We start from the raw sequence: 25465 nt of genomic DNA, 5'->3' as shown, positions 1-25465 counted from the left end.
GAACCAGACACTAATAACATCTCTGGAAAAGGAAGGGAGAGCCAAAAAACCAGATGCCTACAGCGATAAGGAGTGACAAGACCTTCAGGAAGAGCAGACAGTCTGCAGTTTGTATGTCAGTGCAAAAGGGTCACTGGACAGGAAATAAAGTGAACATGCCTGGTGTGGGATTAGGCAGTCAGCAAAACGTCTTTCCATTTGTATAAACTGAACAAATTGTACAAATTGTGTCTAGGATATAAGACAAGACAAAATTCCAGGCTTGCATCTGGTTTATGGTATTTGGCTTATCACGTGTTTCTTCTCAATGAGAAACAGGCTGGAAATGAGAGACTACAGCACTCTCCTAAACCTGTCTTTTCTGCACTTCCAGCAAGCGCTTAAGATCTCAGACTACTGAATGTACCTGAGTATCCTGTCATATTCTAGTTGTGTCAGACACGGTGAATTCTGCAGCAAAACACTGTCCTGCCAAGTAAGTGCAACAATTAAAAAAAAACAAACAACACAGAAGAACAGAACTTTTACTTCATTCACCTCTTAGATCCCTGTTGAAATCATGAAGCCTACGAATTTCTCCTTCCAGCTTGTTTCTCATGGCCTTTTCCAGGGCATCTCGCTTAGAGGACGATTTCTCCAGGTTTTTGTACGCCTCTGAAACCTGCTGAATTTCTGTTTCCAGCTGCAGTGGAAGTGAAAATGAGCACTTACTATTTTATCACTAACAATTCTTTTCATTCAGTCTCAGAAAGGAGATCACTTTCTCTCAAGTTTCCTTTATTGAAAGAAACCTACACCTATATATTAAGTAAACTGGCAGAGTTTCAGGTTTGTGACGGATCCTTCTGTATAAAGAATACCAATGGCTGAAACGAAGATCTGGAGTCACCTTCCAGACTCTAACTCTGTTTCCCCAAGACGATCGGAGCCTTAGATACAGCAAACTGAAGAAGTGCAAATGTAATCTATTTTTTTTCTAAGACTGAGGCAGTTTGGCACTGCTGCTAGTTTGGGCAAAAAGCATTTATATAAATAGCTAATGCGATATCAAGTTGAGTAAGTAAAATAAAACAAGAAAGGCAGACAAAACTATGCTAAAAAAATGCTAGCGGCAGATCTTGCATTACTGATGAACTCCACAGATCCGTAATTGTTATCGTCCAAAATTCACAGTAAAACCTCCTGATGTTCTATGTTGACACTTCTCAACTTAGTTGTGCTTTTAAATATTCAATTTATTAAATGGGGGGAGGGAAACATTTGCAGTAAAATATGTTTTATCCTGTCTTCTAGCCTTGAGTGTAAAGCTTCTCTGATCACCCAGAGGAGATTCACTTCCAACTCTCCTCACTAGGCATGGTTTGCATTGCTATGGAAGTATGGATCCACGTAATAGCAAACCCCACCAGCACTGTCTACAGCAAGTGATCAACAGGGGGGTGGAGGGAAGTGCATTTTTATCCTTCTTTCAGTATCACGAAGCTGCCAAACGTTTCTCTAAAGCATTTCCTGGCCAGGAACCTTCCAAAAAAAATACAACAAAACGAACATATGCCCCGAAAAGAGATAACACAGGGAATAAATGAGTGTAGAAAGCCACGCCGGTCACCTGAACTCAAACAGGTGTTTTAAGCAGCCACACATTTTTATGACCCTGGAGACTGCTCAGTGCAAAGAGCACAGCAAGGCCCACAAAGTTCTAAACTGCAAGTAGCATCAGCCTTTTCACACCTGCAAGACAAAAGGAAAGCTGACCTGCTGCACAGCTTTAAGCCACTGGTCATCAAGAAGTTATTTCTATGAGGCTGCTGTGAAAATACCTTTACACATGCACATTAATGATGGGTCTCACTAGGATATATTTTTAAAATGCTTTAGCATCACTTACTCTACTTGTTTCAAATAAAGCCAAAGGTGGAAAATAGCTGAATCCAAAACAAGATATTAAGTTTTCATGGAAGTTATGTGGTATTGAGAGAGTGACAAAAGGAGTGTTGGTTTCAGTCCTGCAGTCCAAATGTCTTTAATGTAACCATAGCAGCAGTACTTGCCTTGCCTACTATCCTGCCAAACAGTTTTGTAGCAATGTCCCCTACTTAAAGGGACTATGGTCTCATGTCACTCCAAAAAGGCCCTTCCTGCAGTCTCTAAAGTCTTTTAGACTGATGGGAAAATTAAGCCTGCTGCTATAAAACCACTAACTTTAATTTAACCAAGCAAGCCAAGCAGTCAGCCTCTTCAAGACAGCTGATGAGGATGCTCTTTTGAGCATGGTCAATAAACTGTTAGAAGAACACTGAAGTCTTTGATTCTACCTTCTGACAAAGTTAAGCTGCTGCCCAAAGGGACAGGATACAGACTAATCAATCTGCATATAAAAGACTCTAAAAGCAGATAATCAGTCCCTTAAGCAAGTAATGTAAGAGTTGCAGATTAGATGATCCAATTATGGACGATAATAGACACAGGAGAGTACCCGATATCCAGAAACACCCACCTTCTGCAGCCGGGCTACTTTCTCGTAACACCCATCCAGCTCCTGTCGTAGAGACCGGTTCTCTTCTGACAGGATTTCCACCATCTGCTGGGCCCTGGAAACTATGGCAAAAGGATCTACTTGCATCTGCTGATATGGGGAAGGTATCTGCTGAGCTCGGGACATTACTGAATAGGAATCGCCTTGCTGCTGCTGCGGGCCTAAGAAGGGCTGGCATAGTCGGTACAAATCTCCCTGATGGACTTGGTTTGATAAGAATGGCTGCTGGGTCCGTGGCAGGATGCCAGGGTCTCCCTGGCTTGGAGTCAGAGGTTGCTGATGCTGGGAAGGGGACAGCCTGGATGGTGGCGGAGACTGAAGCAAAGTCAAAGATCCCAGGGATGTCAAGGAAGAAGTTGGGCTGTGGTGGTGAGGTGGTCTCTGTTGTAACTGCAGCTGTACATCTGGGTTCTGCCTGGAAAACAGAGAGCAGAAGCCCCATCAAAGTCATGCAGAAGATGGTGCACAAACCCAGTGACAAGGCATGGGATGACGTGTGTAAGTTGTAAGCACAGGTCTTCCCACATAAAAGTGTCATGTGAGGTCTTCCTCGTTTTTAGATGTCTGTTTCTAAAAAAATGCTTCAAAATCAAACCATTATCAGAAAATGTATTCTAAGTTTATGGAAGTCTTTCCTCTTGAGTCTATTTTTTACAGAAACACTAAGAAAAACTCCATCAACAAATACTGACCAAAATTATTTTTATAACTTTTCTCCACACTGTGGATAAAACGGCTAAACTGAGGACTGTTAGGAATGGGCTCATTTGTTCTGTCCTGAAATGTGCCATCTCTTATGGAGAAAACAATTAATTTTCTCCTGCAATTCAGGATACAGAGTCAAAGGGATTGGCTAAACTCTGTGCTAGTACGCCAGCACCACTGATTCAAGCTTTCTGAAATATCAACCATCAAGTTGCAGCTTGGTCAAATGAGAGTGTTAAAGGATCTGAAAACCTAAGGGTCAGAAGCAGCCTTTGATTCAGAGCTACCCTCAGTCCTATGCAGTAGCTACGTTTACTGCTCCTAACAATAACCTCTATAGTATATCAAAGATGGATCTAGCAATCTATAACATGCTTGAGTCTATCATAAAACTAACTCCAAGATACACCACCTCACATTTCCCAGGAGCCGGGGATCCTGAGCTCAACTTCCGCTACATTAGCCAAGTAAGAAATCTCTCTTAGAAGATTGTGTGGATTTATCGTGCTTGGATGACCTCAGGAGGCAGGTTTTGCTTCCTCCTCCAAAGACATTCAGCCTTTAACTTCTCTGGATGTTCTTTATTCTAACAGTTGAAATCATTCCCTCTGCATGCTGCAGCCAGTCTCTTCTTAAACACAGACCACAGCCCATTGCAGACCCAGTCTGGCAGTTCAACGTGTTCTTAAACACTCCTGTTCTCCTGATAAAATTTCCCACCTTTTGGGACGCAGTTCAGTCCTGCAGCTGGAAAAGCACATGCTGTTGTTCCACCTGGCCACAGCTGCTACAGAATACCCCCATGGTTGCCTGCGTTCAGAGGAAGGACTCTGACCCTACGTGCCTGCTCTGCTGAGTGCAGTAGGGCTGTACAAGACAGCCCGCAGCACAGCTCTTCCACCACACCAGGGGCATTAGTGGTATGTGAACGGACAACAGCAAGCATGAAGCTGAACTGGGAACTAAGGGGTTACACAATGGGCTTCTCAGCCGATGTGCAAACACTCGGCATCATCCTTCCTGTTCTCTGCAGAAAGAACTCATCAACTCTTCATACCCGTCCAAAGAGGAAACGTCTGCATTACTCACATCTGGCTGGCAGCACATGTAGGAGCTCGTACGTTCTCAGCCCAGCGCAAGGTTCGCTATTTCAATATCATATATCTTATGTCTCATTTTCCCTGCTTTCCAGCAGAGAAGTTGCATAGAAATCTCCAAGCTGATGCTCAAATTCCTTAAGAGGGAAATAAATCTAGCCTTTGGCACTTAGGAAAAAGCAAATAATGACTGCTCTAGTTACTGTTTCTCTCTTTCTCACACTCAGGTGACTGTGGTCCCTGCCAGCGACATCATTTCAGGAGCTGTATTTCGCCAGAAATGATCATACATAGCATAAGGATCTCAGAGGTCATGCAGAAGAAGGATGTGCAATTAATTTCCTCAGGAATGTTCAGTTTAGTGGCAGCAATTTGGTTCTTTCCCTCCTGGGATGTCAGCTCTACTTATTGTTGCATTTATTTCATTACCTTTATTTGCCAGTTCTCATAATGAAGAATGAAGCAAACTCATCACATGCCATGCTCAAGGTCGTCTGGTTTGTCTCAGGTGGTTTCCAGCTCCTTTCTTAGCTCACCCCATTATGCGCAGAGTTAAAACTTTGCATCTTCAGAAACCGCTCATCTCCTTGAGCTTATTCTTTACCTAACGGCATGAACCTCTGTTTCGATGTTATAATCAATTAGGGAATAATCTTGCTGTGACATTTAATCTATGATGACCTACAGAGGTTAGATCAAGAGATATGTTGCCAGTCTGCCTCATAGATGGAAAAAAACACCTTTCCAATTTTAAACCTACAGAATACTCTCTTCCAGTCTGAAAACAACCCGAAGCAGTTACTCAGAAAGACTGAATCGGTTGATCTCAGTGTGTTAATATTATAAGCCTAATGAGGCCTATTTAGATCCCAATGTTAACAATTTGAGCTATTTGACTAAAAGCATCTCGTTATTCTGCCATCGGGGACGCACGGACAGAATCTTGCCATTTCTGCAGGACCTGATCAGTAACGAAAGGAACACAAAGATAGACGAAGAAAAACAATAGCAGCAGCTAAATTCTGAAGGGACAGTCTTTGTACTGACATGCGTGGTAATGACGTGTTCTTTTAAACCTATTGTACAGAACAACTCTAGGAAATCATGGCTGAGTATTTCTAAACAAGATACATTTCCAAGATTTCCAGCATCTTGGCACTCACAGCTGAAGCCTCTCATAATCTTGAAATTATACCAATCTTAGGGGCTCAAGCTAAAACATGAGAGCTGGGAGCCTCTAGTTCTGTTGCATTACCAACAACATTAGAGCTTCCAAAATGTCACAAATGTGTTTATATTCCCAGCAAAATGAGATAATGCAACTGAGGTAATAGATCCTATCTTTTAAAAAAAATTAAAAAATCCTAATAACCTCATAGTGACAACTAGAGCTTTAAGATCTTGTATCCAAACTTTTACATATGTGTTCAAAGAACCTTTTAGCACCCCCACTACTTTCAATTTTGTCTTATAAAATATACATATTTTGTGGGTTCAAAATACCCAGCTCTGAGATCCCTTAGATTAAAGTGAGAACTGCAGAATTTATTTCTCTGGTAAACCAGTTTTGGACTGAGAAATTCAGAAAGGTAAATCAACACAACTGTACTTTTCAAGATTTTTAAGCCAGACTGTACAATTCACTATTGGGGTCACCTAACAGAATTGCTTATAGAATAGTAGTAGAAACTTCCTTCCATGAGAGAATCAGTCCTTGGGTAGCCTTGCAGTAGTAATCAAAATTATATCTGAACTAACCACTTCATGCAAAAATGCAGAAAAAGACTCTCAAAATAAATGGAAAACAAAATTACGCAATCTCCTTCCATTTGCCTCAGTGTCATAAAGACCTGAAAACCCCAAACGCAGGAAAAAAAAATCAGAGCAATAATTTCCACAAGTGTTCAAGTTTGAAAGCATAACTTTAAGGGCCACTTCATTTTGAAGACTGTATCACGCACGAATCTGCTTCCCTTACAGTCCCTGGCGCGTATCGGAGAAATATACCACGTGGGCCAAGTACAAACCTGGATTTATGCTTCTGCAACCACAAGGGTCACATTAGCTTTTAAGTCATGAAGACAGAGATATGGAGTAAGGGCAGCTCTGCAAGCAAACCCAGCCATCAGGAGTCCTGAGGCTGCCAGGATTGCAAACATCAAGTCACGCAGAAGATCTGCGGGTAGAGCAACAAAGTGGGGAGGGCAGAAGAATGAAGAGATCAGGAAAGGTCTCTGGCTCGTTAACATTTTTTCTGCTTTCACAGTTTCTCCTGCCTGTTTCATGTTCAAGAGGCTACAGTTCCCCTCTCCTCCACAGCCCTCCTGCACAAACCGGGAAACGCTGACTGCAGGAGGGAACAGACTCCGCTTGATTAGACAGCTGAAGTCAAACCGATGCATTTTTGTTCTGCTTCCTAGTCATACCTGATTATCCCCCACTTTGATGCTGCCCAGGGGAACACAGTGCACAGAAGTGATTTACTAATTATGGGACAAATTCTGCAGGCCTCCTCCTCAAAAAGTTTCTGTGAAGTCAAAGGGATTAATCACCACAGCAGGAGCTCAGTCATTTGGGCTCCGAACAGAGGATGGCGCTTGAATCAGAGAGACAGCGAGCTTCCTCTGCACCCAAAACTCTACCAACACGAGCCCCTTCTCCCTCGTGTCCCGCTGTGCTGGCACAGGAGACCTTGCACCCCGCAGGACACTGAGCTCAAGGCACCCGTCTTCTCCTTCTAGACCTGAAGGTTTGTTTTCATTACCAATGCTAAAGTGCAGTTGAGATATTAGGGAGAGAATAGGATTTTGGAGCTTCATATGCAGCCAGCCCTCTTGTGAGCTTTCTTTAAAAATTTCCAAATAACAGCACAGATGCCTCCGGCATGCCCGGCATTTATATTAAACCAACATCATTACGAACATATACGTGTTCCCAAACTTACACCACCGCCCAAGAGCAGGTGAGGCAAACTGTTTGCAGACTGGTTTAAACTTACCACACAGCCCATTCCTTTCCCAGACTGGGGAGGGTGAAGCATGAGAATGCTGTGAATTCCCCAATGTTTATCTTGCTCAACGAGTTTTATTTAACCGCATCGTTAGGTCACCCTCAAATTCCCCCGAACAATGAGGGGAAAAACCCGCAGAAAAGGGTGTGGCTTCACAAGCAGAAAGAAGGGGCTTTGTTTCCTTGACGCACGGTTCAAAAAATGCACACATTTACCAATCCAAATTAATCCCGATAAACACAGAGCTGCAGCGCAGAAAAACTGGAATCTCTGAAAATACTTTATCACTCCAGCTAGGCTGCAAAGACACTCGTTAGCACTGCCTGGTGCGAGGCAAACATGGTCCCGAAAGTTGTATGCCTTTAAAATCCTCACACCATTACCCAGCTGCACCTTTAGTAACACAGAAGGTTTCTTGTCTAAATGACAGTTTCTCTTAAAGTGTGTGGGAGAGGGAGGGGAATAGAGGACTCGCTCCCTTCCTTTGCTACGCTGCTCTGTAATTTATGGATTAGTCTTGCAATTGTTCTACTGCTTCAGCATTTGCTTGCAAAGGAAACCTCTCCTCTGTGCAGCTATTTAGGTTAAAAAGTAACCTCATTAGATTCCCAATGCTTTGAAGACAAATTTCAGTTGCTTCCCCTACTGGAAACCTTGCCAGCTGAACCTTTCTCCTCCCCCCCCTTCCCCCCGCCATGTTCTTTCAAAGCAGCCAGGATCCATCCAATACAGACAAAAATCACCCTGTCTAGAGGAGCTGACTGTTGGCGTGTTTTCAAATACCTCTGCCTTAAACAGCAAGCAGGCTACGTCTCAGATTCACTATATATAATATTATGAGTATTTCTGATGCAGCATAACCACCAAGGATCTGTTTCCCTTTCCTGTGTGCACAGAGATTTGAGGCCTTTGAATTTTCAAAAACATTTGCAACGAGCTTCTACAATCATTACCCCCCCTAAACCCTTTACTTCCCCTTTTCCTGGCCTCTTTATTATTTATTTAGCCAGATCAAAGGGCCTTTTCATCAGGCTTGTATGCTGCTGAAGTCATTTCAGATCACAAACAATGGTGGACAAACTCTGAAAATAGCTCCCCATAGGACTAGGAAGGTTCTAAGCAGATTCAAATTCCCCAAAGCTCAGACTCTGTTCCCAAATACAGACTGGTTTCTTCTCCATGCTCCCCTCAAAACACAACACAATATGCGCAAACAGAAATGCACAGAGCCCTCATCATTTACTTATGTAGCAACACCCTCATGTTGCTCCTCTGCATTACCCTTTTAGCTTCAAATGGGGCCAAAATCATTACACCAAATCCCACCTGGTCTTGGACAGAGATGAGATGGTAAGGAAACAAGTAAAGTAAAGCTGTATTTTTAGCCCACCTGAATAAAACTTCATCTTCACCCACAGGGACATCAGTATTTGGCTTAACCCAAATCTAGCTCCTTATCTAGAGGAAACCAGAACAGGCTGAGATTTCAAATGATGCAAGAAAAATTAGCGAAAGCTAAACAAGCAAGTCTGGGATGAGGCATGAAGCACGCTCCATTTTCCACTGCTACACTTTGGTCTGCTGAAAATAAAATCTGAAAAACTCTAAAGGAAGCTCAGGTGATTTCTGTTACCTGCACCATTGTTGCTTTCATTCATTTCCTCCTTTCCTACGTAGCATTTAGATACAGTTTAAATCTAAAAAAATCTTTTGTCTGGGCAGATGTAATTAAAGAACAGCTTAAGTCTTGCAATAAGTAACTGCAAGTTTCTCCAAAAATCACACCATAACTTTGGCTTTTGTAGCAAACCTTTTGTAAGGCTCTGGAGCCTCAGCATTAAACTTCCCCATGCCATAAAATCGAGCTGGCTTGTTTTGTTATTTTGTTTTTTTTTTTCCCTTTTGTGTGGTTTTTTTTTTTTTTTTTTTTTTTTTTTTTTAAAAAAAGATTCTGGCCTCTCTAGGAAAGCTACTGAAACGGGTTACAGTCCTTCCAGACACAGTCGGTAGCTGAACACAGTATGTTGTCTCACATAATAAAGATGGAATCTCTCCTGAAAGAAAACCTGCCTCAGAAGCAAGGGCAATGGACTGAGTTTTATACTGTCTTTCCCTATGTGGCTGTCATGGAGGTTGTTTCAAGATCTTGCTTACCTGACTGACCCATACTCAGGGGGATGTTGATACCTCATCATAGGCCCATCAGATCTTCCCTGCTGGCTCATGCGATGATCACTATAGAAATGTCCCGAGTCCTGAGGTTTGCAGTTCATAGACGGGGTGGACACATTTTTGTAAGGATACTCTGGAGGAGGACCCCGCTGCTCCATTCCTTTCATGTTGGGCTGGGAAGGAGGCTGCACTGAGTTCTTGTAGAACTCATTGGAGCCAGAATTTTTATAAGGGTCGCTGGACTGCTGAGGAGAAAGTGGAGAGAGGGGGGAGAGTGGCGCGCTCGTGACAGGCGCATGGGCCTTGACACCGCTGGTGGCCAAAGACAGCTGCATCAGCCTCTCGCTCAAGGAGCGGACATGCCCTTGCTTGAGGTCCTTAAGTCCTTCATCCTGGTGGACCTTCCCTGGGCTCACTCGCTGAACTGTGGGCCGCCCTTCAGTCCTCATCTTTTGGTTGGTGACGCCTGTTACATAGAACGCTGCCCCAACGCTGGCATGCGGCTGGCCCCTGAAATACTGTGACTGAACTTTGGCTTCCTCATAGGTTGGGAGATCCTCGCTGTTCTGAAGTCGCGGGGAGAGCTGCTTCTCCATGATGCTGTTGTCCACCTGTATCTCCTGGCCCTGGGGCTCCTGTCGGGCAGCATGAGTCACAAGCTGGTGGTCCTGGGAGCTCAGCCCTTCGTTCTGAGATGCTGGACTCCCAGTGCTGTTGAAAGGGGGGGCATTTCCTGTGGCTTGCTGGTGTAAGGCAAGAAGGTTACGGTTGTCATTTGGGTTTCCGTATCGGAGCTGCTCCTGCAGCAGGCGCTGTAAAACTGTCGTAGCTGCTTGCTCTTCTGAATTCCTCATCTCAAACTGTGGTGCCTTTTGGGTGGAATGTAAAAGCTGCCCTTGACCTAAGGAAAGGAGACACGGTTATTAGCGCCTGAGTGGATCAAGCAAGAGACATTTAAGAGCAATGGCTTGAAATACAGAAAAAAAGCAGGTTAGGTTACCAAAGGTTCCCATAACAATGGGAGTCATTAAGGCCCTTGACCTAAGAAGGACTTGCATGCCAGGGGGCAAAGCCTCGAAAGGTGATGAAAGGTGACTTGCAAATTTATAGGAATATCAATCGACTGCAAGCTGTAGGGATGCATGCCGAATACCTCAGACAGCAAGGCTGCTTTCAGGCGGAAAGGAGACCCATAATTCACAGAATGATGGTAAAAATGCCTAAGACCTGTTTGCTTTACACTTAGGGCTACCAACAGTGAAATACATTTCCCATATTTGCAGGCAGACACGGATTAAAGGGTGAAATCAGCAATTTGTCAGTTTTAAGGGGGGGGGGAGGGAAAGAGCCCTATTAAGATAGTATATGGTTCAAAGGAAGTAAAGAAATCTCTTAGCTTAGATTGCTTAAAGCAATTAATGAATACCTCGTTAGCCGGCAGGCTTTTAGAGTTAAGAAATACCCAGAGCGAGATCAGCACCTAGTCTCTCTGCTGCAGAAAACACTACATACTGGTGCAAGTGAGGACTCTCTAACTTCCTGCTATACAAAGGCAACCAAATCCTTACACATCTAAATATCATCAGCTGAACGCATGCAAATGCAGGAGAAGGAAAGAGAGTTGTCTGATCTAAGGAACAGAAAAAGACCTCTGAGTGGCAGGAAAAAACACTGTGTACCAATGAGAGAAACACAAAGAGCCAATGTCAAGCACATCCTAAGTACAGATTAAGTCAGTGACCAACAGTGATTACACTTCACTCAGTCTCCCAGTGGACTCAGGAATTTGTCATGGAAACTCAAGCCCATTGGCCTTGCAGGAGTTGAAATATCCAAAACTAATGATACCTTTGAGACACTTAACTAAAAGCAGAGCTACTTTGAGATAGAACAGTTCAGAACAGAGAGTAGGCTTTACTCGTTGGCTAAACTGTGGCTCTGCCCTGACAGCAGAATGCACGTTGGTATTCTAGCACTTTATTTTGACACTTTTTTTCTGTGTAACATCATCCCTTAGCAAAAGGTAACTAGCTCCCAACAGTTTGTTCCATGGCAGAACCAGGGATGGACTGCAGAAGTCAGGATACCTGAAGCATCTGCTTTGTTCTGTGTCTCCACAAGCACCCAGTTTCCTCCCTCAGGGCAGCCTACCACAGGAATCTACCCCTGTAACACAAGGCCTCGAGGTACCGGGCAGACAGAACCCTTCTGCAAACCTTAATAAAGAGAAAGTTAAAATCCACCTCATTCCAGGCTGCCTCACCAAACTAGGAATTCAGGCCCTGTTAAACAGCCTGGAACATTAATCTTCTGAAAGCCTATTTGAAGTGGCACATACCTATTTCCTTCACTTTGAGTTCCTTGGTAAGGAGGAGCAGTTCTGCCACATGTGGGGGACACACAGAGCCTTCCTCCCGCAAGTCCAAAATCTCGACTCAGAGATGGCTTCAGTCTCCTCTTCAGTAGGCCAGATCACTTGATACTCTCCTCGCTTCCAAAATAATTCTGAGGAAAGCATTGAAAACATCATTTTAATCAGCAGATGAGACCCTAGAAATAATAAACCTTGGCCCATATTTCAGATTTTTTCTTTTGTAGCTTCTTGTTTTCTCCCAGAGCCCAACAATTTTGATCCCTTTAGGATGAATGAACCCCCCTGTCCCTAGCAATCTACTCCAGCTGCTGCTTTAATCATGACAATTTCTGCTCCAAGATTAAATGTTGCCAAGTAATGCTCTGTCCCATCTGTGCCTCCAAGTGAAACAGTGATTAAAACCCGCTAATTCTTTAACTCCATTGTTTTATTTTTTGCTAAGAATGAAAGCTGCGGCACAGATGACAATACCCTGTGCTTATGGCTCCTTTTCCAGTCGTACTGTATATTTCAAACTGTATCAGCAGAAATCCTTTGATGAAAGGTGATATAGTCAAATGCTTTATAAACTTCAACAAATTATGCCTCAGAAATGACTATGAGAATGATCAGTGTACGAATATTAGCTTTATTTCACAGACTGGGAAAAGTGAGGGGAAGAAAAGGACACTGACAAAGTATATGCCAAAAACATATTGCAGAACACCGCTCTAATTCCCAAAACATTCTTTAATTACGTTACTTTTCCCTTTCAGAATATAAAGCACTAAAGAAACGTTAACCATTGAGGGGAGAATCAGGAGAACGCAGAAAAATGTGTATTTAGGCGTGTTATTCAAGAAGCAGCTAAAACTACCACTGAAGGTGTCCTAACGAAAAAGGCAAACGACACAAAAGAAGTGAAACTTACTTGTGCACTCGGTGTGCTTGTACTTAAAGGGCAGGCAATTAAAACAGAACTAGTGAAATTAAAAATATTCATCGAGATGTACAGTTTAACTTAATTTCCTGGAATGTTGCAAAAAAATAATGTGAACAGATGTAGCGAAGGAATGCAGACGTGGATACTTCTGTCTCTGTCTTATTATGGCACACATCCACACCCAACAAAAATTATCTCAGATCTGCAAGTTAAATACTTGAGGTGTCAACAGCAATTTCAAGGCACATGAACAATATCTAACTAGGGAACAAGGCTGTGTTGTGTGGTATGGTACTTCAAGATGGTGGTTGAAAAAAACATCTAATGTCAAATTCTTAACTGGTGACTTAGCTCAAGAGGGATATATTGAAAACAGCTGCCAGCAAATATGCAGTAAAGAACCTTTAAACCAGGCATTAAGATAGCAGATAACCAGAGCAATTTCTAGCCTCTTTTCCCAGTGTTGCACAACACAAGTTGAGGATTCCTTGTCCCCCTCATACCAGTATCATCACTGACTCTTCTTTTTTTAAAAAAAAAAGTTGCCCTAAGCAACCCTTTTTAGTAGAGCATTAAAAGGCTTTTATTATGCAATACGATGCTGCCTTTCCACCCAAAGATTTCTTTTGTCTCAACTGGAAAAATCTAAGGGGGGGGTGGGGGGTGTTGTTTATTTTTTTAATACAAAGATACAACCCAGCTTGAGATTCTGCCTCTCTGCCTTAAAGATTTTCTCAACAGACAAATTCAATCTGTGCATGTTTAACTCCTTCAAACGTTCAAGGAAGTAATTCTGTATGCAACCATTTCACACACACAGTTTCACTTCACAGCAACACAAGCTTATTCTGCTGATCTGATGAAGGGAGGGCACAGTTCACAGGGAAAGTATTTGCTGGAACTGAATACTACTAATTTTAGTGTGGATGTAAACTAGGAATTAGCCTGGAAATCCAAAACAAAAGGTGGACTGAGATACAAATGAAGACATTCTGGCCAACAAATCCACTTTCTTCAAATACCAACTGTTAGCATTAAGCCTTTTTTTTTTCCAGTTTTATCCCATTATTTTTAATTAACAAAGAAAATCTTGTGCAACTAACTTGGGTGGCAGCATTCCTGGAATCTGCTTTCTGAGCAAGCTGGAAACTCATGGCAGAACCAGTGAGTTAACTTTTTTATGTAATGAAACACAAAAATGAACAGCACAATCAGTACTGAAGCCCATGTGCTATTTATTTGGACACCAAACTGTATCTGTGTTAGGCTCTTCCAGAAATTTCAGTTTTCAGTGTGCCAAAGATAGAAATTAGGGAGGTGCACTGCAAAAGTTATTATGATAGAGCTGGAAGGAAATTAGAATAGGTTCTGTAGACTTTTTAAACAGGCATATTTGGGGATTTAGCCCAAATATATTACAATGGATATGGCTGAATTCAGACTACCAAAAACTCTGCAAAACTCTACTTGGCTTATGGATTGGATGGCGCACTCTTCGTAACCACAAGGCCTAGGACCACCTTGCTTTTCAAGTGGAAAATTCTGTTTTAGGCCAATTCTGTTCCAAGGAATCACTGTGAGGTAGATTTCCCAGGCTGAACCGATTTTCCTGTTTGCTTCTGAGCATTGTAGTTCTGTTATCTTACTACCTTATTCTAACTTCTAGTCTGAAATTATTCATGGTCGCTTTATAGCTGTATGCTCTTGAGCAAAACATCAGAGTCTAAAACTGGTAGAACTAACGCAGGAATAGCAAACAGCGTTGCACGTAACCATGCTGAGATCAAGAATAGGCATAAAAGGGGAGGTAGCATAGGTACTATTTAAGGAAGAAAAGACCTATGTTTGCAGGGCACTGTGTGAAAACTCAGTAGCTGAGGCTTCTGTCTTAAACATCATGTAATTATGCACAGGAACCTTGCCAGTCCCTCGTGAGGAAGAAAGATTAATGAAGAATTTAAAATGATAATACTGCCAGGCTGTAAGGAACCAAAGCAGCACATTTCTGTACAGCATGCAAATATTTTTCAGCATTATAAAAATAAACAAGCTTAGACAAGTGAGCTACTCACCACTGTTTGATGAGTGGCTATAATGCTATAGCTCAATTAACCTGCATGGAGCAATAATAACCTCACAAGCAAAGAGAAGCATCTTTCTTCAGCTTGTGAAACTAAGAGGAATGCAAGAGTCCCTGTGAGGACAGCCTGTACATACTTGCCCAGAATTACTGCTTAGCCAAGAAGCTAATTAGCTTACACATCAGGTGGGATGGGAACAGGTTCACCATCCCAAAAGGGCTGGAGTACAGTTAAGCGCTTTCAGTTTTCTACTAGATTTTGTGTCACACACACACAAAACAATCCAGTGACAGTGTCAGGCTTCAAACCCAAGCAGTAAGTTTTGCTAAGTAATTCTATGTTTTTCTTAAAAGATGTGCATGTGATAATGCTTATCCTGGCTGGCAACAGGTGATGGGATGCTATCAGTTAGACGAAGTCTTAGGTTGTTTTTTTAGGTGCAGAGTTATCTTCAGAAGTACCTGCACACTGTAATAGAAGAGGGCAACACAAAACAGAGATAACATAGAAAGGACTGGCTGTGAAGTCCCCGGGCAATCGCAGAGACTAGCTCACATGCTGAGTCACCCAGTGTTTAACAGAAATATGCCTTTGCTACATGGCCTACGCAAAACCCAGCAGGTTGATTGCCTGATCCTGCAAAAGTCGCTTAACATGAGTGTCTGTAAGACCACTGGAAACATGGTTATTCTGCACACACATTCACTTTGAAGTGGCTAGGAACACCAGACTCACAAGGGTGAGGTCCAAAATTATTTAATGAATAGTGCAGGTTATCACCGAATGCTCTTCATTTCAGCCCTACCCAAGGAGGAGGAAGGGAGAGAATACACACTAAGCCAGTCCTTGAGAATAAAAGTTCCCAACGTCTGGCGCCAACACCCAAACCTGCAAGGCAGCACACAACAAATCCCAGAGCTGTGATAGTGTTTTAGCACCTGCTCCTAACCAAAAGTGGGTTTCAGACTCCAACCATAAACACTTCCCCAGCTTTCATTCAACCGTCCCGTCCCTGCTTGCCTAGATCTGCTGACTGTGGCTCAGGTGATCTTGGAGGGTGGCACTGAGCAGGTGCATGGAGCAGCGCCAACATTACTCATCTTCATACCAGAGGGACAGAGTCACTGGGCAAACAAGAAAAACTTCCTTCTTTTAACTAAAAACAAGAACAATGTTACCCGGAGGGGTGCAAATAATACACATACCCATTACATTAGATCACCCGGCAATTATAGCAAGAGGCCACCAGAACACCTGAAGACTGATCATGGTTCTAACTCCTTTCTGGGCCAAATTGAGTCCACCTTCAGCAAGGACTAGACTGTCTCACCGAGAGCCACTAACCATTCTCCTGAAATGCTCGTGGTATTGGGATTTAGGCACAGAACAGCACAAGAAAGCCTGTCAGGCCTGAAGAAAAATCAGCAAGTTGCTTGCTCTGGCTTGAGATAAATAAATCAAGACATCAACATAGGAAGACCCCCTCTAAATAACATGTCTAAGGAAAAAAATGAAAAGACCTTACTTGACCTTTGAATTACCGCTCCCTCAGTTTAAAGTATCAATTTCTTCAGAGGGAAGTACCTATAATCTTCACCAACATAATTTAGGTTTTATATTACAAAGGAAAAAAAAAAACACGAGAGAAGAATAAACACTTACAAAGCCTGTTATAAACAGGAATGCTTCATGGCTTTTAAGCATTTTGATAAGACTGCTATGGAATTTCAAGTTCCTCCATAAAATTTCAAAAGTCAGAGGGGCAAGATGATTTATTCTGAATATACTGGTCTAATGGTAAAAGCAGTCTAGGTATATTCATCCAGCTGTTTTTATTTGGAATATTTCTAAGTGAACACATCACACCATTCAGTTCCTTAAACTGTTATGCAGCACTACCAAGCATTACGCACACATCTGCAGAGACAAACCTTTAATGGCATGCACTGCAATTTCTGCATATTTAATGAAAGACTAATTCCAGCACAGGCGACATAAGGTCCGCTACTAACTTCATAAAGCCCAAGATCTCACCTTTTAGATGTCTTCTTGATAAAACCAGATCAAGCTTACACAGGTTTTGTCACACCAGGTCTCATGCGCTGCCTCCCAGCGCATACCGAGCAAGATTCATCTGCTTCAAACTTCACAGATTTCCAGTAATTATCCTTGTAGAATCGGGGAACTGTTGTAAACTCAAGCCGCAATTTTAATTCGACATCGAGTTTTGTTTTGTCTTTTACGAATGCTCCGCTTCTTGCTGCTGCTGCTAGCACTCAGGCAGCGCCCTGCTTCTGTCGTCAGCAGCCCCGGTCCCACAACTATCCCAAGTATGCCTCAGCACCATTTTCATTGCATTGTGTGGTTTCTCCATTCCTTCACTGATTTAGTCCAGGCCTCTCCTCCAGGCTCTCAGATAATGAAAACCATGTGAGAGTAAAATGTAATCTTCAAACACGCAAACCAGTTTCATGTGCATTATCAGAAGGGAGGAAAACGTTGACAGTGCATCATTTGTCCCTACAGATAGGATCAGGCTGTTTTAATTGCTGGTGAGATAAAAAAAGATTAGAATCACCATCTACATTAAAAATAAAGTAAAAATTTGAACCTAAAAGCTTAAATCCTGAAAACAATGGAAACCCACTCCCCAAAAAGATAGATCTGTTTTATGCTACCGTAAGGTAGCTTTTCCTCGTATGTCAGTTGTGACATCCTGAATATTTGTATCATAAATTGACATAAATAAAAACCGCAGGTGGAGAAGGGCGTAGAGAAGAAAACGATCACTGTGGCCTAACTTTAGTATGGCATTTTCTGGCTTTTTCTAGCATTGCCACAATTTAAACTATTTTAAGCACCCATATGGAGGAGCTCTTCGTATTTCACAAAGCAGTTTTACAGAATTTAATGGGACCTGTCACAGACTACAGAAAGCAAGCAGGCACGGGCCTTCCTTTTTTCAAAGGGCTGTGTTTGGTTTTTTTTCTTTATAGAAAGAAACAGTTAAAATACTGATAACTTATTGGTTGTCAGTCAGCCTAAATGCTCATTCTGAGATGCTGTGGCTCAAGGAAGGGAACAAACCTAATGCAGTTCTGGGATAACCCAATATCACGAAGCAAGCCCATTTTGTGATCTCAATAGATAGCATGGGTTAAAAAGATGGATCTGCCTTTTTTTTTTTTTCCCAAAAAAGTTAAACCCAACAGAAGATCCAGACCACCAAATTTTTAGAAAGCAAAGATGTTATAAAGGAATACCACCAAAACCACTTTTATCATAACCACCTGGGTTTTTCATGTGCACCTTGTAAAACCCTTTAATTACTTGTAAGATGATTAATTAAGCCTCACCACCACACTGGGAGGAAGATATTACTAGGTTCGTTACAGCGCACCGTTGATTGGCTAAGTCCTAGCCAACATGTATGTTTTTGTTGCCACAACTATGTCATGCAGGGAATTGATTTCTTCCAATGTAACTATTCCAGCAACCACTCTAAAGCAGATGCAGTTACACTAGGAAATAATTGTTTTTAGGTATATTACTTCAGAAACCTTGTGTAAACCATACCAGAAAAACTTCTCCCTTGCTAATATAAACTTCATCACTACTAGAAAGATTTCCCATCATAACTGGAGCAGCAAAAATTTTAAGCATAGATCCTGCCCAAAATCATTTTGATCGAGGACGTAGGCACCCCAGAACTTGCTCAAGCAGAAGGCAGGGGAACTTTCTGAGTATTGTCTACAGCTGGAGAAGACACTTCTGCATGGTATCCCTAGCAGCTGCAAAACCAAAAGAGTTAGAGCTACACATTCCCCTAATGAAGGAAATCTGCATGTTCGTGTTTCGATGGTGCAATGTCAGCAACTAACAACACACCACGATCTTATGCCACTTAAGCACCAATGTGTCCTAGAAGGAACTTCACTGCGCAGAAACCACAGGTAACACATTGCTCCTTAAGCACAAATCTACAGTAACTACCCGTGCCCCAGCCGTCACTCAGAGCTCTAGTCAATGCCAGCAGTGCTTGCAGAAGAAAATGCATTGAGCTCTCCACTGCCCGAGGAACGTGACTGCAAGGGCCTCGCGGGGGCTGGAAAACCTGCCGTCTGGTGTCTCACAGGGCAACACGCAGCTGAAGTGCTCCCTCCAAGCCATTTGCCTCCCACAGGCACCATCTTGGGCCCAGATCTCCATTTCAGCCTTCTGACACCTCTCCGCAGAAACGTCCCCCCCAAATGCCACCTGAGCAGTTCGGGATGGGGCCAGTGGCCTCCCATACACATTTGCTCTTGCTATCCCTACTTCCCCAAATCAGAAGTGCATTGGTCTATCGCCAGGTGGTAAATCCCCCACGGGTGCTAAGAATTTTTTATTACTTTTTCTTTTTTTAAACAAGATCCAAGTGCTCCACAACTGATCCCAACTTGGCAACAGCAAAAGGTGGGTTTTTTTTCACATAACTTTTCTGCCTGCTCTCTACGGTTCTAGACTACATAATTGCTCTCAGTCTCTTCAACCTTTATCGTTCTGCAGTAAAAAATCTTTCAAATTTGTTTTTACCTAATACGAATATCAGCATTCAGTTGTGATGATTTCAGTAAACTACAGATTACCAATTCCTTGTGCACATCCGCAGGCTCTCTTACACTGGTTTTATGTTTTGTGTCCCTGGAAATATGGAGGAGGTTTCAGCTTTGTTTCTTTTCAAAAAGACAATGGGAAAACTAGGAAGATATGTTTTCCCACCCTGTTTTTCCCAAGCCCCACAACAAGACGGGCTAGCCCTACTATGAAGCAATAAAATTTGTTTCAGCTGGACACAGAACCACCCAAATTAGTACAGTAGGAAAAGTCCACCAAACCCTGAAGTGAACAAAGTCACTGAAATGTGGAATTACTTTCCTTGAGGGTTACAGTAAATAATCCTAAGAGATTAAGTAAATCTTTTAAAAAACAAGTTGTGTAGCATTTTAAAGCAAACAAACATTACTGTGATACAACTCTTAGACAAGGTCTTACAAATGCTAATTATTTCGTTAAACAAAAACTTAAATTGGCTTAATTCATAGATGTTCATATAAAAGAACTGCTTGACAACATCTTGTCTACAATTAGACACTGTAAACACTTTGCTAATACAAATAATAGCAAGGCCTTTAAAAAACAATTTTATTAGATCAGTAAACTTTTTTATGCTTTAAACAAAGTCTTGGTTCTCTATTCTTATCAATAGTGATGAACCTTATATAGTCCAACAGTAGTTACCAAGGAAAATCACCAGACCTCTACAAACTCCCAACGATTTTCAAATATTTAGTATTTAAAAATAAAAAGGTTATTTTAAGCTTAGACACAACTGAATTAGACAACAGTCATTCTGAGAGAGGATGAGAAAGTAAAAAAGAAACAAGTATGAATGGCAGTATTTATCTCTGAACCCCTTCTGCAGGATGAAGAATGCAGACGGCGTGCCAGTAAAATATGAGACGATTCAGCTATTAGAAACAGGAGAGAGCACTCACTTTCCCAGCGCTAAGCTCACAATGCGGGAGCTGCTCACAACAAAGCATGACACATCGAACAACCATCATATGAAGGATGACCACAACTCATGATCCCCAGGCGCTACAGGAGACTCCAACACACGTTCTTCCTTCACTTAAGCTACGCACCTCACATAACCATTACTCTAATGAGACAGGATTTTAAGGCTTTGAGAACTCTTATTTCCACAGGCCTTTTTATTTTGTTCTCAGATTTTTTGTTTTTTCAGGACTTCTTTTTTTCCATTCCTATTCATTCACCTATTCATTTCTCATTCACCAATCTCCTGCTTACATCAAATGTTTGGTTTACCCTGAATGGACATTTATACACAGGTAAGTTTCAAATATTTCAATATTTCAAATATTCAAAAAATTACATCCAAGCGTCTAGGTAAACACAAATTTCATGAACCCTGAAAAACTCCTTTATAGTAGGCAAGTAAGACAAATATTATATTGCATATTTAAAAATTAATTGCTCCTAGGAGCACCTTTACATTAATATTCCCCAAAGTTGTTGAGATTTTTTTTTCTGTCTTGAAGATTACGTGTCAAGACTACTCCAGAGAGCCAAGATTTGGCTATTTGCTGACTTTAGAGTTCTCCATACAGTACAGTATTTTCACATGGATACAACTGCAGCATCAGAACTGTTTAAAGCATGAACCAAATACTTTTGCAAAAGCTGAAGGTATGGCCATGGCGTGGAGGCTGCAGTATGCAATTCTTCCTGTGGCTGGCACTACATTCCAGAGCTGTTTGGGAATACACTCTCTCCTGTCTAAAAGGGTTTAGCAACTGAGAAGCTCCTGCAGCCAAACCGGACTCATAGGGCAGCTATGTGCCTGTTCTTTCACATAGACAATGATTTAAAGCCTACAATATGATGATGCCATATATGGGGCACATACACAGAGAAGATCAGGCATAAAAGGTAGATGAAAGTCTAATCTAAAAAGTAACTTTTCATCAGAAAGACAGACAAGCAAAGAATTTCTGAAAGCAGAAAACGAGCTTACAGGAATCGGTTGTGGCCCAGATACAACACAATGGACTAAATCATTTTGACAAATCCTCTAGTGCTTCCTGAAACTTTATAACCCCAGCGATAGGCAATTTGGAACACTTCTATGGAGAACCAAGAGATCCAAGTCCTCTCTTGTATTTCAATGGATAGAAGAGGAGAAAAAGAGCCTTCAACCTCATTGCCAATCACCAAGAATGGCTGTTCTCACACTATTATAAACATTTGGTATCCATGGAAGGGGGATACCTAGCAGCAAACATTGGCAACCAAGGACATTCCACTCCCACTATATTGTCCACAATAGCAAGGAGAAAAAAAAAATAATCCATAAGGCTGTTTCAATTAGGAAACCTTTGAGAAGACTTCTTCAAAAGTCAGTGTCTGAAAATACCTTGAAATATCGGAATGTGCAACAACAGTAAGATGGGGGAAAACAAGCAACTTACTTTATTCTGAAAGCATTTACACTTCACCCCAAAGTGGGAACACCTAATAGTCCAGGAACATTATGCCAAGAACAAGGTCATAGTTTTCTTTTTAATTCAGAACTGAACCTAACACACACCACATTCTGCACTGAACAGAGAATCTCATAAGTTACAGGTGTTCGGAGCCAGGTTTCAGTTTAATACAAACTCTTGACATGCAAGAACTTTCTTATACTGGGCTTTGTCTTTCCGCCAGGTTACAGTTCTGCAGCTCTTTAAAAGCTGTCAGTAAGAATGAAGCAAGAACTGCAAAACGGAGTTCTGCCCCAAGAGAGGTATGAACAGTTAAACTCATTCACACCTAAAAGTATTTATACATTAACATGCGCTTGGACTGTTGATAATTCTCAAATTGAAGACTTATCTCTGTATATACATTAATACAGCAACAACATGAACCTACAACAGATTTTGCTCCACGTTAAGAAAATAAAGCCTTTAACGAGCTGAAATATTACTTCAGCTGTTCATTTACTGTAGTAACAGTGAGCCCTAGCCACAGACCAAGACATGATTGTGCTGGGCTCTAAGTAGAGTTCAGTGGTGTAAGTTGTTCCATCAAAAAAACCACCACCACCGCACCCCCCCAGAAAAAGTCACGTTACACTCAACTGGAGACAAAAGGAAGGGATAGAAGAGGGAGAAGCATTTATGTTTCTTTTGAGAACTTGGGGGTTGCAAATTCTCCATTTTACTGTCATGGTTAGGAAAACATGGCAGTGAAGCAATGCAACCTTATTTCTAAACAAACAAAAAGATTGGTCTGTCTGCTGGCGAAAGACAGGATAAAGAGAACAAGAGAACTATTAAATTATCTACACTTCTGGGATTCTTGCTATTCTTTTGCAAAGTGAATGGCTTATGCTAATCAGGATGCATCTGAAATACATCATTCAAGCCTTCTTGTACAAATATAGTTCTTATTTATCCATAAAGATCCCCACCAGCTGGCAATGTTTGCATACAACACTAAACCCAACTACAAGAGCCCATGCATTATGAGTCATTTTACATTTAAAAACATTAGTTCTTTTAGCTATTCTTGAAGATGGTGTATCCCATGAGAAGAATTTTAGTGGAATTCAACAATAATACACTATGCTTCCGTCCTACTTCCTTTAGCACACAAGAAGTTACAAGTTTTCTGTTGTTTGGTGTTTTTTTTTCTCCTAAGGGTGCTTTGCCTAAAGAACATCTTTGGGGAAGGGATAAAAGAATTTGCACCAATCCCTTCTATATGAATCAAATATTTATGCTATACCCTCTTCAAGCACTTTCATCTAGTAACCTGTGGAATGTGATCTCCTGACCTTAACACTCAAGCACGTCTAAATCAGCCACCCTTTGAGCTGTATTACAGACTACAGGCAATTTTTATACACTTGTACTACAGACATACAAAAACCTTCTGGCCCAGCCGTGGCATTTGTGCTACAAAGCATACATTAGTCCAAAGTTGCTTGAGCATGCTTCAGGAAAGAGCAATACTTCGATTCTCACGCGTTTACAGCACAATCTGATGTCATGCATCACCACAAATAGGTAGAATGCTGAACCATGCTATCGGTACATTAACCAGCCATCACAATTTAAATACATGTCATGCCAAACAATACCACAATTATGAGGTGCCAGCACCACCGAAATTCCATGTCCCACTGTAGGGCCCATTCTGCCTACTCCACACTGCCCAGCTTCCTTCTGCCTCCAGCCTCCTCCCCAGGACAGGCAGTGCTGCCTGCAAAACTTCTCCAGAATTATAAAGACAAAGAGCTTGGGGGAAGACCAGGTGGCCCTTTGCCTCCTCCTAGAAGTCCTACTCTTTCCTCAAGAAAATGCTAGAGCAGAAAAAAATCATTCCATGTTGTTTGTGGCTCTCAGGAATGTTTTAAGGACAGGGGTTATGTTGCAAGTAAGCGTCCTGGAGAAAAAGAGGAGACCAAGTGCCCCACATGAACCTGCAACTTCAACTACGGGACAAATCTTTCCAGGATCAGCTCATGACCCTACTCCTACGAGGAGCAGTCACTGAGGTAACCCTGGCAAAAGCCTGACCCAAAGACTTAACAGGGTCATGGTCTTGATGGTAGGGTCCTTGTTTTTTTTATCAGCCCTGAAAAAACTACATGATGCTGCCCATCACTCACACAGGAGCAGCATAAGGGTGTAGGACAAGCTCAAGATGGTTCTTGTATTCCCACCCTGATGTGGCAGAAAGGCTCAAGTCCCCAGAAAAAGTCAAGGGTAGCAGAAAAAAAGTGAGATTACAGCCAAGACCTGTGCCATGTCCTCTCCCTTATGATGGATCCTGGCCAGTCACCTCGCAAGCTGCCCCGCTGGCTGTTACACCTCAGCAGAGACTGAGACACCCTCAGTTCTCTGAGGGTCCATCAGCTCAGAGCACACTGACTTGCTGCATGCAAGTCCCCCCTCTAAAGAAGGAATGGGACACCTTTTCCACCTTTTTTCCCCACAGAAATCCCCCCCCGGGGAGGGGGGGTGGGTGGGGGTGGGGAGAAAGCAGATCAGAGACCACCACAGACCAATATTTAGCATTTCCTGCATCATCTACAGGAAAAACCCATGCAGTGGGGAAGAGCATGATGTCAAGGCCAGATTCACCACAGAAACAGCCAGATCCTCCTGCTGGGGGACGCTGTGTGTTTACACAAGGAACAATATAATCCTCCCTGCAAAGAAGACTCCTACTACCAGCCACACAGACTTCCAGAAGACCTTCCCTTGCACAAAAGACTGGTAGCAATGAAACTCTGGCCATGGGAAGTGGGTATGTGGGTAGAGAGCTGGAGCAGAAGGAAAATCAGAAATTCCCAGTGGTATTACCGCTTGTAAAACAGCACACATTCAGCACTCGTCCCTAGAGAAAGGAGTATGCTACAAAATATGTTTCCCCGCACAGAGACTGGGCCTCCATCCAGTTATTATGTGCACATGTCCCTGCTGCGTTTTCAGCCTTACTTTAAAAAAAAAAAACTCAAAACAAAGAAAACACAACCTCGTAGTCACTCTGTACAGTGCCAAGCATGTTCCTAGCCATGTTCATTAATCTGTAAAGGCGTGTTAATTATGGGTTCAGCACTTTTACACCTTGTGACACAGTAGTAAAGCACTTAATGTAAAACAAATTCCAGTGTGAAACAAGAAATCTCAACTTACTGTGGAAGCCCTGTTTGCACACGTGCATACGTAAACGCACATACATGCTTCTCTGTGAAGCACGATGAGCAAAGACAACCTTGACACGTGGATTACAAGCACAATGACTGTGATTATTTTCTGAAAATAAAAGAGCACCACAAGAAACGTGGCTGCTTTCAAACACAGCCTGACACAAACCCACTTCAGCGCCTTCCACGGAATTTTACTTCATCCAATTACACACAAGTACATTGCTACTAATTTCAGCTATTTACTGACAGTGGTGAAACGGGTGGACGAGTGGTTGGTGTTTTTTTGCAAGAATTCTGCAAA

The 25465-nt window shown here is 42.2% G+C and overlaps 1 protein-coding gene across 6 annotated transcripts in view; it reads right to left on the bottom strand.

Annotated features, from left to right (window-relative positions):
* Window positions 1–25465, bottom strand: part of AMOT (angiomotin) — a 68917-nt gene that overhangs the window by 30481 nt on the left and 12971 nt on the right. For 4 of the 6 annotated variants that reach the window (XM_074600567.1, XM_074600571.1, XM_074600566.1 and 1 more), the window contains exons 2-5: window positions 11859–12025; window positions 9503–10421; window positions 2498–2951; window positions 538–682 (exon numbers count right to left, since the gene is read on the bottom strand). In XM_074600567.1, coding sequence (XP_074456668.1) covers window positions 538–682; window positions 2498–2951; window positions 9503–10374 — 1471 coding nt within the window. In that variant the 5' untranslated portion in view covers window positions 10375–10421; window positions 11859–12025. Of the gene's footprint in view, window positions 1–537; window positions 683–2497; window positions 2952–9502; window positions 10422–11858; window positions 12026–16931; window positions 17447–25465 lie in introns of all 6 variants that reach the window. The other 2 variants (XM_074600569.1, XM_074600568.1) reach the window with 1 other exon arrangement.

Source organism: Larus michahellis, chromosome 9 (genome assembly GCF_964199755.1).
Source record: "Larus michahellis chromosome 9, bLarMic1.1, whole genome shotgun sequence".
NCBI lineage: Eukaryota > Metazoa > Chordata > Aves > Charadriiformes > Laridae > Larus > Larus michahellis.
The sequence above is the reverse complement of the archived record's forward strand: the minus strand, read 5'-3'. Positions and strand labels throughout refer to the sequence as shown.